Here is a 17,293-nt window from a genome sequence, read left to right as displayed (position 1 = left end):
ATCTCTGTAGGTTAACAAGTCTCTTTGTGGGCAGCCACCAGCCTGGAGAGGTCTAGATGACACTGAAAGGCTCCCTTCACCACCAAACACCTCCCCCTTCACCACCAAATGCCTCCCTCTGCCTCAGCCTCAACCAGGGAGCCTGATTTCCCATTATCAGATATTTCCCTGGGATTAAAGGACTCTGTCAAAACACAAGGTCCTATACATTAACATGAGATAACATATCAAGCCAGGGTTATTAACAGCTTACACTAGTCAGCAGAGGCAAGATAAAGAAATGAAAGGCTGAGATGGGAGACCTATGTAAGCCAGTTCTAGGTGGGATGCTTAGGAGGTGATGGGGGTGGGGGCAGGGCTGGCACGGAGCATGTGGTTCAGAGGGCAACAGCAGGGGGCTTCTGCTAAGGGACGAAACCCCCCAGTCCAACCGTTCATTCCCCAATGAAACCAGTAGTTGGTTATGCCCTTCACTGGCACAGCATGTGGTACCAGGGCACCCTTGTGCCTTACCTTGGTCTCTGACTCTTATGCCACAATCCTAAGAGCAGGAGAGCCTCCCGTTAATGACAGGATTTACAAGTTTACTGAGAAGGCCCCAGACTCCCTCTAAGCTGTCTCAGGCAGGCAGGGGGCTTCCAGATCACATTTCATTCCCCTCCAAATGGAAGCCATCACAACAACTGCGTCAGGTCCTTAGTTGCAGCATGCAGGATCTTTTTTTTGCAGTGCATGGATTCTCTAGCTGTGGCACGCGGCTTAGCTGCTCTGCAACACGTGGGATCTCAGTTCCCTGACCAGGGATTGAACCCATGTCCCCTGCATTGCAAGGCAGATTCTTAACCACTGAACCACAAGGGAAATTCCTGAAATAGGTACTTTTATTTTGAAATATTAGGCTGACGTTATCTTTTCTACCCACTTATGCACTGTGAGGAATTCATTTCAATTCATGTCAAATTTAGTCTAAAGATACGGTCTGGCCTCATTAGGACTGATCTGTTTTGGACATCTTTTTAAAATCCTTCCTTCTTCTAAAAGGGATGCCTCCTCTAGAAAATTACTACTCAAGTGAGCCCCAGTGACTGCCAGGAGTGTACAGCACGTCTTAGCTGTTAGGGTTGAGAATCATTGCTGTAAAACACAGGGGTTCCCAACCCCCTTGTAGCTAAGTCTCTTCCGCATGCTCTTACTCCTCCTGCTCAGTGCAAAAAGTTCTGAAACAACCCAGGCAGCCATCAGTCCCAGGGCTGAGGTTTGCCCGTGATGAGTGTGTTTGTTGGCTTGCTCATTTATTCCTTTATTTTTACATGCAGGCATTTCCTTTGGGACTCTAACGCAGGCAACCTTTGAAAAATTCACACTTAAATCAATCTCCCAGTGCTTTTGTTTCTACCATGTTAAGGAGTGGGTCCTTCTGGCATTCCCTCATCTGGCAGAAAAGACTTGAAAATGTTGGCCTGGCTTTAAAATGCCCAGGCCCAGAAGGACGCATGACATGCCTCCAACTGAATGACCTGTTCACTGCTGAGCTACTGGGTTCTTCTGCCAGGAGTGCTTTGGCACTTTTGGAAAATCAAGATTCAGAAAACAAATGCATGCATTATTTAAAACTATGACTCTTCTTTTTCTACTTTATCTGCAGGTCCACCTTTTGCTTGCGTGAGTTCACCATGCAAGAGTTCTTGTGAGACCTGACATCTTAGAGAGATCAGAAATACAGGGCATATGTTATGTAAAAACAGATATATAGTATGGCGGGGGCACATGGAAGCAGTATTAAGGGGTAGTTAAGGGGACAGGATCTGGAGATGGGTAAACATATTACGTAACTGCCCAGAGCCTCAGTTTCCCATCTGTACAACGGGCATAATGAGAATAACTACTTGTCTGGTGACAGCAAATACAATTACATTATACACATAAAAAGACTAGAACAGGGCCTGGTCTAGTGTGGGCAGTCAGCAAATGATAGCAAATACCTCTCATGTAATTAAAAGGTTCAGGAGGCAATAAAGGAAACAATTTCATTCTTAGCATCAACAGTTTAAATTCTTCAAATTTTTCCCCAGATGATCATCATCTCTTAAGGAAACCTGTATTTGCATATGTTTTTGTGATCACACACACTTTTCAAAGAAACACATATTTTTAAAAAATTTATTGAAATGAAGTGGGCTTCCCTTAAAATAATCTGTAATTGGAATATTTATACATGACTGTGAGAGTACTCTTGCCTGGAAAATCCCATGGACGGAGGGGCCTGGTGGGCTGCAGTTCACGGGGTCGCTAGGAGTCGGACACGACTGAGCGACTTCACTTTATTTTTTCACTTTCATGCATTGGAGAAGGAAATGGCAACCCACTCCAGTGTTCTTGCCTGGAGAATCCCAGGGACGGGGGAGCCTGGTGGGCTGCCGTCTGTGGGGTCGCACAGAGTCGGACACGACTGAAGCGACTTTGCAGCAGCAGCAGCAGTAGCAGTGAGAGGTAAGCAACCTCCTTTTAAAAAAATCCTCTCTCTCCTACTGTTCTAATGCAACATTCCAAAAGTATCCAGTAAACACTCCAAGTCCTGGCACAGTGGCGAAAAACACCGGCAGTGTTCTCTTTTCAAGCCTAACAGTGTTCTGGCCTATTTCCCCAAACTGTGAAAACATCTATGTCTAGAACGTCATAAGAAATCTATTAATACAAGTCTTGAAAAAAACTAAGAATGCTATCACATATCAGCAGAATATTCCTGAGCAGAAGAAAAAGTTTCCCAAACTACAAGCATCCAGGAAGAATACTCACTGTTGGTAGGGAGAGATTAAATGGAAATTTCAAATGCCCTACTTTTAACTACAGGCTGATTATCAAATTGATGACCAAGCTTGGCATAAGAAATATTTGTACGAGGAGAAAATTTAACATTGAATACTTTAATCTGGAGGAGGAAAAAAAAAGAGATTTGCCCAAAGCATCTGGAATTTTACAAAATTAAACCACCTAACTCTTAGCTATGAAAAAGAAATAAAAGATAAGGGTATCACCACCAACACAGATATCAAGTTTAAATGTCAGGAAGCTAATTAGAAATTCAAATTAGGTACAGTATCTCTGTTTTAATTGGACCAATTAAAAATCCCACTTTAAGCTTTGTGGCAAAGAATGGCCAATTCCGAGGGGGGAAAAACCTTCTTGCCTTCAAATTAGCACCGTATGTTTCAGAAAGCAAGTGTAGCTTTCAAATTACAACCTCACAATTAAAACAAAAGTTTATCTGGATATATTTGAATCATAACTCCTCTTACAGAAAATTTTGTATTTGTAATTAGAGAAACATTTTACAAGAAAAGGAAAGAAACATTTTCATAAAACCTAAGAGTATATTCAAACCATTTGAATCTTGGGACACCATAAAGCACTATTGAACATCTTAGCAGAGCACCTTTCACGCGAACTCATGAGAGCAACTACACGTGAAGGGAGGTAAGCAGTTTGATAGGAGGCACCAAACTGTTAAGTCATCACCTGGGGAGTTTGATGGGATTAGAAACATTTTTGCAGCCTGGAGCACCCCTGCACATAAGCATGTGCTTCATCATGTGAAATCACCAAACCGCTCTGTGGGAAATCTCATTGTTTCCATGGCATATTGAGGAGTTACGAAATCAGGAACAAATCCAACTTCTCAACAGTGCTCTGGATTAAAAGACGCCCGTGTTCAAATGAATTCTAACCCACGGCCATGGTTCCTACTGAGTTTCTAAGAACAAAGGGGAAAAAATTAAGGGCATTTAGCATTGCTGTTGAGTTTAAGGTCAATAAAGTACTATTCATAAAATGGTTGAATTTAAACCTTGAGATTCTGTGAACAATAATTTGTTACTCTGATACATTCCAATTACTCTTACTTAGCAAAAGAGGAAATAAGGAATAATAAAATAGAAAACATTTTAGTGTATTTTTAAATTCTACTAATATTCAATAAACTGAAACATGACAGAGTGCTCTATCCCCTTTGCATTCAGGAAAAAGCAAAGCTTGCATTCACCTCTGCCCACCAGACACTTACATCGTATCCACTGTTACGTATCCCACGCCGGGGTCGCTCCCGAGTTACTAGAAGGTCCATCTCTGTTTCCCCTGGACTCGGGCTGTTCAGAGATTGCCGGCTCCGGTAGACAGAGTTCTTCATCTGTTGCCTGAAGAAAATTCAACAACTGTTATGATGCAGCAAATACCCTGACAGATGGAATTCTCCACTGATCCAAACTACAGGCAACCAATGAAGGCTTTGGAGTTGCCTCGCGAATCTCAGAATTGATGGTATTTGTTCCCTGGCCATCAGGAACTACAGAAAGAGTGGAATAAAGATTTTATCCCCCCAGATGCTGTAACCATTTGGCTGAATTGTAAGTGCCCTTTCGTATGGAAACCAGGTAACTTGAATCAATTGCATCATTGCACCCTCATCTAAAATTCTGCTGACAGCAAGGCCAGGGACTCTCCCTTGACCCTCTAGGACAGTGAATGCTGGAAGAACAAACTTGCTTTTGTTGGCTTTGTTGACTTAACAGCCTCCTATTCCTTTTCACCTTTCTAATTTCACATGCAGGATTCCACGATGTGTCAACAAACACTGTGGATAATAAGCTTCTTAAACACGACTGATGATAGATTTTCTTTTCTGCTTTCATCACAATGGATTCCCTTCTGGGCTAAGGAGCCATAATTTGGGGCCTGTGCATCCATCCATCCATTACTGAGTGGCTAAAATGTACCAGGTAGGGTGGAAGAGAATGAGGATCCACCATGAGACAGACACAGCCCTGCTTTGCTGAGCATACATTCTAAAGAGGCAGATAGACAGTGCGCCTGGTAATTCCCAAATAAGGGTGACAGATAGTCACCAGGATGTGGGGTGACTTTAGATGGGATGGATGGTCAGGGAAGGCCTCTCTAGAGAGGTGACATTTCGGTAGACACCTGAACAGAGCCAGCCACATACCAACCTGGACACAGAGCATTTCAGGCCCAGGAAGTTCACTTCAATTAATTTCAAAGTTAGTTTACAGTTATCGTCTAGCCTCATTAGGACTGATCAGTTTCGGACATCTTTTTAAAATCACGCCTTCTTCTAAAAGGGGTGCCTCCTTCTAGAAAATTACTAGTCAAGTGAGCCCCAGTAACTGCCAGGAGCGTGCAGCCCCTCATAGCTGTTAGGGTGGCAAAGTGGTTGAGAATTATGGCATGCAAAGCACAGGGAGGGAGATGGGAGGGAGGTTCAAGAGAGAGGGGACATATGTATACCTATGGCTAATTCATGCTGATATTTGGCAGAAAACAACAAAATTCTGTAAAGCAATTATCCTTCAATTAAAAGATAAATAAATTAAAACACACACACGCAGGGATACCCAAACCCCTTGTAGCTAAGAGTCTTTTCCGCATGCCCTTACTCCTCCTGCTCAGTGGAAAAGTTCTGGAACAATCCAGGCTTCCATCAGTGCCAGTGCCATCATTTGCCCATGATGAGTGTGTTTGTTGGCTTGTTTATTTATTCCTTTAGTTTTACATGCAGGCGTTTTCCAGTGCCCTGACCAGGGACTGAGGTTCACACGTTCAGAGGCTCCAGCCAGCTCACTCCAGGAAATGCATACTTTTGTCATCACTGTTTTGTTTCTACTTGTCCTTAGAGGAATCTTTTTTAGATGGGGGAAAGAACCAGTAACAGCGAGGGCTGTGGCTGTGCTTTTCTTTTTGCAGAGGAGGCAACTCAGGAGTGATGACTTTTTTGCAGGGTTTTATTCTGCAAAATTTTCAGGGTTTATCCCACATGATTTTGCAGGGTTTATCCCATATGATCTTGCAGAGTTTATCCCACAAAAGTAGGATAAAATCACTGGCTACTTCCCTCTCATCCAACAGTAAGTTTTTCTCTATAAATTATTTGCATTTCAGAGCATCTACCTTCAGAGAACTCCCCTATTTTGTGTCTTGGTTCTAAGATTCTATCCATTTGTGAGTTCAAGGTACAGAGGTTGTGTTATTGTCAGTGACTATGGAAGAAACCTGGGAGGTAAAGACACCTTTTCATGACCCCACACCCGGTTAGTCAGAGCATGACATTCACACACTGCCAGTCTAGAACAGACATCAGAACCCCAAGGGCGAGACCCTGCCCTTGCAATTCATCTAGGGAATAAAACATGCACTATTAGACTGACTCCTTCACCGAGAGGAGCTTACACCTGTTTAGAGAGCCTCTGTGGTCTTCGCTCATCTGGCACCAGGACAAGACTCTTAAGCTCTTCTCCAGGGACAGGCATGAGACACAGGCCGGACAATCATAGCATCACAACCCCATGGCCATAAGAACTGGTCAGAGTGTGCACATGAGTTCGTCAAGTGCGACGAAGTCTCAAGGCTTTTGCTACAACAATCAGGAAAGAGGCATTCTCTTGGCATTGAGGTTTCTAAGAAGATAGGATATAAGCCTAGAGTTGCTGGGAGCCAGTTTGCCACTATGAGGTAAGAGCCTGCCTGAAAAGGAGCCAGCAAAAAGTGAAGAAACAAGATAAATATGGAAGTCATTGTATGACCTCTTGGATCTAGCCATGCTTGAAGCCTTGGCCTGTTCAGTGGTAAAATTTCCCCTTTATTGAGCCAATTTGTGTTGGTTTTCCATTATTTGCAACCAAAAGAATCCTGACTAATATAGGAGCTTACCACCTAATGTTATAAACTGTGCCCTATAGTTATCTGCAAATAGAGGCGTCCTCTAGGAAAGGAGCACAATCTTGTGAAACAGAATCTGTTTTGAGTGACTCATACTTTAAGAAGACCCCAAAGAATTCTTTCCCTTGACCCGATTACAAATCATTCTTTGAAAAAGCAGACTCCGTAACTGTCCTGAGATTGCCAATTAACCCGTTTAGAAAAGATTTACTCATAATGGTGGTGGAGGAGTAAATACTAGGATTAGCAATTGACATTTAAGTAGGTTATTTTGGAAGTATTAGAAATACAATAGTGAGATTGTATAAGCCCTTTTGAGAACCTTGAACGTGGGTGCGCCCTTAGACACTGGCATACCTTCCAGTCTCCTTTTCCATCAAAGACACTGTTCCATTATATACAGCTTAAAGGCTGCTGTTTAACATGAATCTCAATTAATCAGGCTACCAATGTGTGCCTGCAACTACTTTGAAATAAACTGGGCTTTTGGGTAGAGAAATTATTTATTTTAATCAAATAGAGTTCCATTAGGTATATCATTTCCTATTGGTTTTTTTCTATATTCTTTAAAAGTTAAAAAATTTTAAAACTTGAAAAATTGAGGTATAAGTTTTTTAACCTCTGAAAATATTGCTGGGAGGAGGATAATGGATTTCATTTGGATTTTTTAGGAGGCTGGGATCAACCACTATAGTTTAAGAAAGTAGTTCCTGAACACTGTGTTCTGGGAGAGTAGCATTGACATATATACACTGCTGCTGCTGCTAAGTCGCTTCAGTCGTGTCCGACTCTGTGCGACCCCATAGACACCAGGCTCCTCCGTCCCTGGGATTCTCCAGGCAAGAACACTGGAGTGGGTTGCCATTTCCTTCTCCAATGCAGGAAAGTGAAAAGTGAAAGTGAAGTCACTCAGTTGTGTCCGACTCTTATCGACCCCATGGACTGCAGCCTACCAGGCTCCTCCATCCATGGGATTTTCCAAGCAAGAGTACTGGAGTGTGGTGCCATTGAGCCCTAGGGTTCCATAAAGATGGACTAGAAGGAGGAGGAGGAAGAGGAGGGGAAGGGGAAGAGGAGGGGGAGGAGGTCCTGCTTCTACCAGAGCAACTCTGTCTTTACAGGTTATTGCCTTAGCTTGGGTCCCCCCAGAAGTAAGCTCTGTGATGATCTGAGTAGAAGTGGTTTATTTGGGAGAGGGTTCCGGGAAGCACAAGTTGAGAAGTGGGAAAATGAGAGCGGGAAGGGAAGGGGCCAATAAAGAATGTGGTCTAGAGCAGATCAATGTCTTGGGCATCTGGGGCTCAAACTTACTGGAGAAGTGTGGGAGATCATTGTTTTTAAATGTAGGTTTCATTGTTATTCAGGTATGGTAAACCCAACAGATCGGGGGATGACCGCCATTGAAGAGATGGCTTGTATACTCACAGATCCCGAGAGGAAGGGGCACACCGCACTATAGAGGGCCACAGGGGAAGCACAGGGTCAGTCACAAGGCAGGGGGAGTGCAGGGAGAATGTGGGCAGGAGCCTTTATTGTGGCTTTCATGGGAAAGAACTGGAAAGGGGTGATTTGCACAGGAGATTAGGCCAGAGTGCAGAGCCTCTGTGTGCAGGAGGCAGCTGGGGTCTGAGTTCCCGCTTGTCTGGTTTGTGTGTGACAGCTGCATTTGGACATGAGAATTACTGTCCCAGGAACTGGCAACCCAGCCCGGGGAGGGGCAGTTTCTCCAGGGGCCAGACCCCAGATGTCAAATCATCAAATACAGAAAGCAGAAAATGTGGTTCTTACAACAGGGTAGAGTTCTCTTGCCAGGGGTGTTTATCTATCAGCCCGCATCTGTCACGGACTGCAGCTGCTCCAGAGTACGTTAACTACCCAACACTTCTGCTTGGGGAGTTCATATCAGAGTCACAGATGTTTGCAGTAAGAAGGATGCTGCTGGCCTGTAGGGGGGCCCAGGGGACATATAGGGGGCCTCTGATAGCACCTGCCTCAGTTATATTATGTACTTTGTATCTCTGAAGACATGAAGAGTTTATAACATAAAAATGGGGGTGTGCTCTGACTTAAAAAAAGCTGTGAAAACTCTTTGAAAGGGGATCAGGATGAGTCAGCATTTGGAATCTAAATTTTGATTTGATTTATTTAGGTCTCAGGGTAAGATTCTGGTTATTGATGCTATCTCTGGCCTAGAGAATGGGTTCCTTACTCGTGCCTTACAGGGGCTGGTCACTGAGAGCAGAACCTCTAGAGAGCTGAACTGTGAAAGGTAACTAACAGGTATGTCTCACCTGTGATAACAGGTGACATACAACGGGCAGCAGTGGACAGTGCCTGGAGTCAACAGCAGAGTGTGACAAGAATAGTGCTTGAGGGACTTCCCCGGTGGTCCAGTGGCTATGACTCCGTGCTCCCAATGCAGGGGGCCTGGGTTCGATTCCTGGTCAGGGAACTAGATCCCACGTGTACAGCTAAGCGTTTGTATGTGGCAACTAAAGATCCCTCATGCAGCAACTAAGACCCAGTGTAACCAAATAAATATCTTTTAAAAAGAATCTCCAAGAGCTTACTAAGTCTCTTTCTCGACATTAATCTTTCTCTTCTCATCCCCATCTCTTGCTGATCTCATCTCCCTTTCTACCCCCACCCCACCTGATTTGTAGTTATCTCTAATTTTCCCATAACTGATCACATTTTTTTAAATTAAATCCTTTCTTCAACAGACATTTACTAAGAATTGCCTGTATACTCCCAGCATCAGAAGGCTAGCAAAAGGCCTTAGGAAACTGGCCTGACCTTTTGTGAGGCAGTGGAGATACACCTCTCCAGAAAAATGTTTTGTTCATTCTCCTTATAAAATGGCTTCAGTGAAAATTGTATTTAACTCTCAAATAATTTCCAAACTAAGTTTCACATACTTGTACATGATTTCTGATTCATTTTCCAAATGTCAGCAGGAAACCCAGGAAAAAATAAATCCCCACTCCAGTCTATAAAAGACCCCTGAAGTAAAAAGTCCCGAAGTGTGAAGTAAAAGCCAAAGACGCCCCCAGTCTCCCAATAAAATCCACAGATGTCCTTCCCTTTTTTTCTACGGTTATCAACACAGGGGTATGCGCACTATGATCCCATCACAGTGTGATTTAACACCAACAGCTTGTCATCCCCACCAAGCCTAATAAGAAACCTGGAAAATGAAGCACTGGCTTAGAATTCCCTCTTTTCATTATTAAAAATAAATCATGCAGGTTCCATTCATAAAATTTATTCCCCACTCCCAGCTTGACTATGTGGCTTCCATCTAAGCCCATCACATAGTCGTTTTGGCTTTTAATAAATACCCACTCAGTCCAGGAACCATCCTGTCCTCCCCAGGGACCTCTCTAGAGGCTGTGTCTTGTGAAGGCTATGGTTTGGGTTAGAGCACTGGCAGCTCTGAGTCAAGGGGCAGCTGCCAAGGAGAACATGTATTTAGAAGAGTTGGTCTCAAGTCATGAAAATGCTTCTGGGGGAAGTGCCTCAGAGGGGAAGGCAAAAAAGAGAAGTGAGCCTATTGAGCTTTGCTGACATTTACCCCTTTTCTCTCAGATGGGAAAGAAACTGCCTGCAATATAGGAGATCGGGGTTGAATCTCTGGGTCGGAAGATCCCCCTGGAAAAGGGAATGGCAACCCACTCCAGTGTTCTTGCCTGGAGAATTCCATGGACAGAGGAGCTTGGCAGGCTATAGTCATAGAATCAGACCTGACTGAGTGAGTAACACACACACACACCCCTTTTTCTAGTAGGTGAAGCCACTCCCTGCTGAGTTAGGAGCAAAGTTTAGAAGGTTGCCAATTTCAGCCACCAGGCCTACCCCTCCTTTGCTAGGGCAGGCCTGCCTTTTAGGCTGCACATTTCAAACACCCATCACACTTGTGAGCAAGAAACTCTTGGGCTCGTCTTTCTCTCCCATTAGGCCTTAAGTTCCATAAAAGCAGAGACTGGGCTGTTCGGCCCACCATAAAATATTGAATGAACAAACACATGACCTTGACAGTATTCAGCATCATGCCTGGTGCCCAGTACAGAGCAGGAGACAATAAAGGTCAAATGGACAAGTCTATGAATTAAAGACAGGAACCCAGCATGGAGATTGGAGTAGCTGTGCAGTAAATATTGATTGAAGCTGAATAAAAAGGTGAGGCATGGATTCTGTTTTTCTTATGCAAGAGACACTAAAATCATTGATGAATACACTGTCCCTTGATCTGGAAGTTGTGTAACCAGGTGGGTGATAATTACATGCGAACCCAGCTCTGACACAGCTACAGGTTTGAAAACATCATTAAAAGCTAAGGGACAATTATGGTTGTTTGCCTAAGTGTTGTTTTTCAGTGGTTTGAATTTTATTTTCTTCCAGACTCACTGTGGAACTCCTGCTTGTACAGACCAGTGCGGCCCAGACCAGCAGCCTGCAAAGATGACAGTCCTCAGGTGACAAATAGAGCCAGAGACCTGGACGGTACGGCCCAAGGCACCCCCTGCACTCATCCCCCTAATGGTACAGCGACCCCTGGAGAATCCCTTAGGAACTGCACCTGTTTTTAGCTTCGGTGAATGGGGCACACAGTTCTGGGTCTGGATCCAAGACGTGCTCAATTTCCTTTGGTGCTTTTTCATACATCTTTTTCCTTTCCGTCTGAGCCTTGCTAGCTTCCACCGGGGGGAAGTCGTAGTAACCCTTCCTCTTGGCTTTGAGGCGCAGCTTGTTCCGATAGTGCTCGATGTCTGACTTCTGCTTCAGGGCTTTGTTCACCTGGGGAGAGAAACAGTCTCATCACGCATGGTGACATGCAGGTGACAACGACTGTCACGTGAATAAACAAGTCTATGGCCATTTAGCTGATGTCCAGCTGGATAAGACCACCAGCTCTTGAAGGGCTAGAGTTGGGATGAATGGGGTGGCAAAGGGGAGTAGACATTCTGCTTGCAAGGTCTCCCCGGTCTATCAACCTGCACTTGAAAGCTTATTTTTGTTAGTCAATAGCTTTGTTGTTGTTGTTTAGCTGTTCAATCATGTCTGCTCTTTTGCAACCCCATAGACTGCAGCCCACCAGGCTCCTCTGTCCATGGGATTTTCTGGGAAAGATACTGGAGTGGGTTACCATTTCTTCCTCCAGGGGATCTTCCAACCCAGGGATCAAACCCATGTCTCCCCATCTCCTGCACTGCAGGCACATTCTTTACTGCTAGGTAATTTTGAAGCCTTGCATGGCCATTATTGCCAACTGGTTCCTGCTCACCTGTCAAAAATACAGATGACTGTGCTAAATAAATTAACAAATGATATGAAGATGTTATGTCCACAAACAGAGTTGAATGAAACCTGCCTGATACTGAACAATGTGGAGAACCATCAGAGCTGTTTGCAGTCAGACTTGATTACATCTGTATAATCATGTATAGAGAACGTTTTCATAGCTAAGATTTCAAGGGACAATCACGGAAAGGCTGGTAAATGTGGGGATGACGTCCACCTGGCAGATGAGGAAACTAAGAGCCAAAAGAGCTAAGTTAGTAAACTGAAGAGTTGGGACCCCTAGTGAACTAAGACCTCCCCTTACAGATTCTGTGTGGTGCCATCACTGTGGTGACTTACGTGCATGATGTCTTCTTAACCTTCATGACAACCCATAATCAGAGGTGGGGTCAGGGTTTGACCTCGGACAGTCTGTGTCAGAGTCTGCACACTTAGCTGCTAAATACCCTGCCCCTCAGGATGAGAAGACAAAGACGCACAGAGGGTCCAAGGTCTAAGCCCCTGGACTATAGATTCTGCCCAGGGAGTGGCTGGGGGCTGGGGTTGGTGTGGGCTTGCCAGAATTGGCGCTTTCCATTTGGAAGATGCTGAAGGCAATGGTCAATCGGCAGAGCATTGGAGCTGCATGCAGAGCTGGCAAAAATCCAGAGGCCCAGACCTGCTGAATCAGAATCTTCAAGAGTGAGGCTTGGGCATCTGTAGTTTGCAAAAGTCCCAGAGCTGACTCTGGTCCCGAACCTGGGTGAGAAACCTCTGGCACTGATCAGTGGTTTTCAAATTATATTCCATGGATTTTTGGAAGATCAGTAGAAAATCTGAGAGTTAGGAGTCTTGCCCTCCAAAAGCCAATACACAGCTATTTTCATATTGCTTTAGCAAGTCTAGGGACCTGGGCTAAGAACTGTTGCCCAAGGGCTCCAGGAGGGTCCTCAGGAGTCAGGGAAGTACAGGGGCAGCAAGAAGAGGGGGCTGAGCTGCTGGTCCTCATTCCCAATCAACAGAGCAGCCGCCCACGCTCCTGTCTGCTGTGCTGGACTCCTACAAAACAGTGTGTTTGAAGAAAGGATTAGGGGGTGAGAGAAGGCTTAAGGTCCAGCGGTCTTAGAAACTTGAGGTCAGATCCCCAGGTCAGGCTCTGCTGAGCTTCTGAAGGCACGTGTGAAGTACACAGGTGGCAAGGCCAGGGAGGACAGGAGGAACCGCCTGGAGGCCCCGGGGACATGGCAGAGGAGATTCCTTACTGCTGCAGCCAATGCCAAGGGAGGAAGAGGGGGTGGGGGGGTACAGCTGTCTCACCTCCATTTGTGTCCCTCCTGGACCTGAAAGTCCCCCTGGTAGCAGGGTCCAAAGCCTGGAATTCTGGGCTTCCAGTCATTGGACCCATGAATCCCTGACTCACTGTCCATGCTGCTGACAATACTTTAGACTAAGCTCTTTTTCTTCTTAAGTCTCTTCTGTTTGGATAATGAACTTAAAATCTGCTAGGACATCAGGACTCCAAAAACTAAGGCTGGTAGTACTACCTTCTGCAGAGGGAACTGCTTGTTCCCCTCTGTCCTCCGGGTCCCCCCGCTGCCATAGGGAAGCACAGGAGCAGGGTCCCCTCTTGAGCCAAACTTAAGTAAGTTTGCCAGCAACGCAGGGGAAGAATCTCCTTTTAAAGTCAGTCTCTCTCTCTCATTCCCAACTCTTCATGAAACATTTACCAGAGCTCACTGGGTTTATATGCAAACACTCTTGGGAGGATAATTCTGTTGCTTTCAGTCATTTACATTTTAATGATGGTGTGGCATAAAGCTGGGGCTAAGGGTATAGGTTCTGGAACCAGACCAAATGCCTGGGTTTAAATCTCAGCTCTGTCTTTCCCTAGCTGGGTGACCCTGGGCACATTACTTAACTTCTCTGTGCCTCAGATTCTTTCGGTGTAAGAGGGAGATAATACTACTGCCCTCGTAGAGCTGTTGTGAGGATTGCAGGAGTTCACACGCACCGCATGCTTGCAATATGGCCAGGCACTGAGACCAACTCTAAAACAGACTATCTATTTTACATATGGGAATGAATATGTTTCCACACTGCTCTCTCCATTCATCTTGAAGATTTTTGTATGAAGAAAAGAATGTAAAAATAATTTAATTGTATCTTTTGTATATTGAAAAAAAATAAATCTTATTACCATTAATGTGGGTTGTGCAGGGTTCATTTTCACAAAGACTAAGGGAAACAGAGTCTGACGGAGACAAGGGGAGGGGAAATGAGTAGCTTTGGGAGCACAGAGCACTAAAGTGAGTAGGCTTGGGTGGAGTGGGGCAATGGAGGGGGCTTTGTGCTGAACAGCATGGGTGCGGCACTTTGGGGGCTGGGGGTTCAGGGGAGGGGCGGGACGAAGAAAGGAAGGCAGACAGGCCACGTCTACACTGCTGTCTTAGAATGTCTCTGTTCCTTCTTTGCCCATGGGAGTTGCTCTGGTTGTTTTTTCTGGCTTTTGTTTCAAGAATGAAAGAGGAAGGGGTAATCCAGCTGCAAGAAGCAGCTGTGACAATACAAACCAACACCCGGGGGCTTTACGGGTTAGATACAGCAATAGCTGTGTTTGGTCAAGTAGTGGTGACAGTGTGGTGCTTTATGAAAACCCGTCTATGCAGCTAGCTCGGAAGCCAGGAGCCTGAGCCCCTATACGTATCCCATCCTCTAGGATAAACTCTCAAATGCCCAGGACACGGTTCAGTGTGCAAGTAGAGACTCCAGTCCTGACACTTCGCACTGCTCGGTGATTCTAGCAACGTACTCATCCAGGGGTAAGATACGTGTCAACTGATGTACAAAGCCAGGGGTTCACCAACATGAGGCCACATGTTATGTAGATGCTTTACTTTTACAAGGTTTGAAGAAACAAACTGAGGGATATATTTTTTCTAACTCTTGCAAAGATTTCCCCAACTGGGTCCTGATGGTATCTTTAGGCCGCCAGCATCTCACAAGTGTTTAATTGTTCCCTCATTCCACTTTTCACTGAGAAAACCAGCAAAGGGAAGAAGCTAGCATGACATCCTCTGAGCCAGGAATCCCTTTCTGGAATCTCTCCTAAGATGACATTCCAAGAGAATTTCAAAGTCAGAGATGAAAGTTAACATCGTCAGTAATTAGATATATCAGTATCAGGTACTTCTTGATTCCGTGGCCATGAAGGGGCACATCATTTCCATGGATATGTGAAAAATTCATAGCCTCAATCCAATCACAAGAAAACACCAGACAAATCCAAACCGAGGGACATTCTACACAGTAACTGGCCAGGACGTTTCAAAAGAATAATAGTCATGAAGAACAAAACGGTCACAAAGGATGGAGGAACTCTCCCAAACTTGAACTACCCCAAACTTGTTTGGGAGGAGGCTCAAGAGACAATTAAATCCCACATGGGATCCTGGATTGGGTTACAGAACAGAGAATGGACATAAGAAAGAAACCGGTGAATTTCAAATGAGGTCTGCACATTATTCAACAGTATTGCACCAATATTATGTTCCTGGGCTGGATCATTTTTTATGGTTACACAAGGTGTTCATATTAGGGGTAGCAGGTAAACAACTAGCTGGATAAAGGAATTCTCTGTACTATTATGGCAACTCTTTTGTAAATCTAAAGTTATTCTCAAAATAAAAAGTTTCTATAAGTCATGCATGAAAACTAAAACCGAAGAATAGCTGGTTTGAACAAGGGGAGAGTAGTTTCCCAAACAATGGTGCACTTACTCAATCAAGATATTCACAATGATTGTCAGAAAGACAACAGCAACACAGCCAATGCTTAAGATGTAAGATATAAGGTGGTCTGAATACGATAAGATTCTAAAATATACATGAGTTTGAGCAAACGCTTGAAGAGAAGGTGGAAAACATGAAAACAGAGGATATGTTAGGGTAGTGAAATTAAGTGGTCTTTCTTATTTTCTGAATTTTGTATGCTGTTATTCTGTTTACTTTAAAATAATCTTTAAAAGAATTACCTACAATTCATACAAAGAAAATTTATGGCTTTGAGGCTGTGTTTTCTTCACTTAAACAAGCTGCCTGTAAGAGAAGGAGGAAAATGATAAAATAATCTGCCTTAAATTTCACAAGGCAGCAAATTACAGAGAACAGTTCAGGGCTCTTTTTCAATCCAGATGCCAGCAGGGTCTATTCCTTCAACTACCAAAATATGACATGTATACAGTTCTGGACAGGGAGAATGCTACTCTGTTCTCTCGTGACAGTGTGATGGGTCTGGCTGAAAAAGAGAGTGGTAAGTTAGATTTAGCCGACATCTGGAATCTGTCCCCATCGCTAAGCTGGGATGAAAAGATCCAGGCATGGCAGCTGTCACCTGGGTTCATACTGGGTAGAGGGTCTTAATGAAGAATAGTTATCAGTGCATCAGTGATAACCTCAGAGGCCTCTAATCTGGGGCTTGAGTGTCCAGTGGCAGAACTGGGCCCAGGGAAAGATTCAGTGGCTGTGATTGGCTTTGAGAAGATATACAGATTCCCAAATTGTAGGGCCTAAGGGCATTAAGTACTTGATCAATGAATCCTGGATGGTTAGCTGACTAATGATAAAGTATGCTCAGTTACTATATAAAGCACATCTATTTCTGCTTTATTGACTATGCCAAAGCCTTTGACTGTGTGGATCACAATAAACCTTGGAAAATTCTGAAAGAGATGGGAATACCAGACCACCTGACCTGCCTCTTGAGAAACCTATATTCAGGTCAGGAAGCAACTGTTAGAACTGGACATGGAACAATAGACTGGTTCCAAATACAAAAAGGAGTACATCAAGGCTGTATATTGTCACCCTGCTTATTTAACTTATATGCAGAGTACATCATGAGAAACGCTGGGCTGGAAGAAGCACAAGCTGGAGTCAAGATTGCCAGGAGAAATATCAATCACCTCAGATATGCAGATGACACCACCCTTATGGCAGAAAGTGAAGAGGATCTAGAGTGAAAGAGGAGACTGAAAAAGTTGGCTTAAAGCTCAACATTCAGAAAACTCAGATCATGGCATGTGGTCCCATCATTTCATGGGAAATAGATGGGGAAACACTGGAAACAGTGTCAGACTTTATTTTTTTGGGCTCCAAAATCACTGCAGATGGTGACCGCAGCCGTGAAATTAAAAGACACTTACTCCTTGGAAGAAAAGTTATGACCAACCTAGATAGCATATTGAAAAGCAGAGACATTACTTTGCCAACAAAGGTCCATCTAGTCACTG

At 44.3% G+C, this 17,293-nt stretch overlaps 1 protein-coding gene across 1 annotated transcript in view; it reads right to left on the bottom strand.

Annotated features, from left to right (window-relative positions):
• KIAA1549L (KIAA1549-like ortholog) overlaps positions 1-17,293 on the bottom strand; it is a 124,745-nt gene that overhangs the window by 41,698 nt on the left and 65,754 nt on the right. Inside the window, exons 14-15 of the mRNA XM_010831832.1 lie at positions 11,306-11,523; positions 4,061-4,190 (exon numbers count right to left, since the gene is read on the bottom strand). Of these exons, the coding sequence (XP_010830134.1) occupies positions 4,061-4,190; positions 11,306-11,523 (348 nt within the window). The remainder of the gene's footprint in view (positions 1-4,060; positions 4,191-11,305; positions 11,524-17,293) is intronic.

The sequence above is a fragment of the Bison bison genome, unplaced genomic scaffold (genome assembly GCF_000754665.1).
Source record: "Bison bison bison isolate TAMUID 2011002044 unplaced genomic scaffold, Bison_UMD1.0 scf7180017864531, whole genome shotgun sequence".
Classification (NCBI taxonomy): domain Eukaryota; kingdom Metazoa; phylum Chordata; class Mammalia; order Artiodactyla; family Bovidae; genus Bison; species Bison bison.
This window is presented reverse-complemented; position numbering and strand designations above follow the sequence as displayed.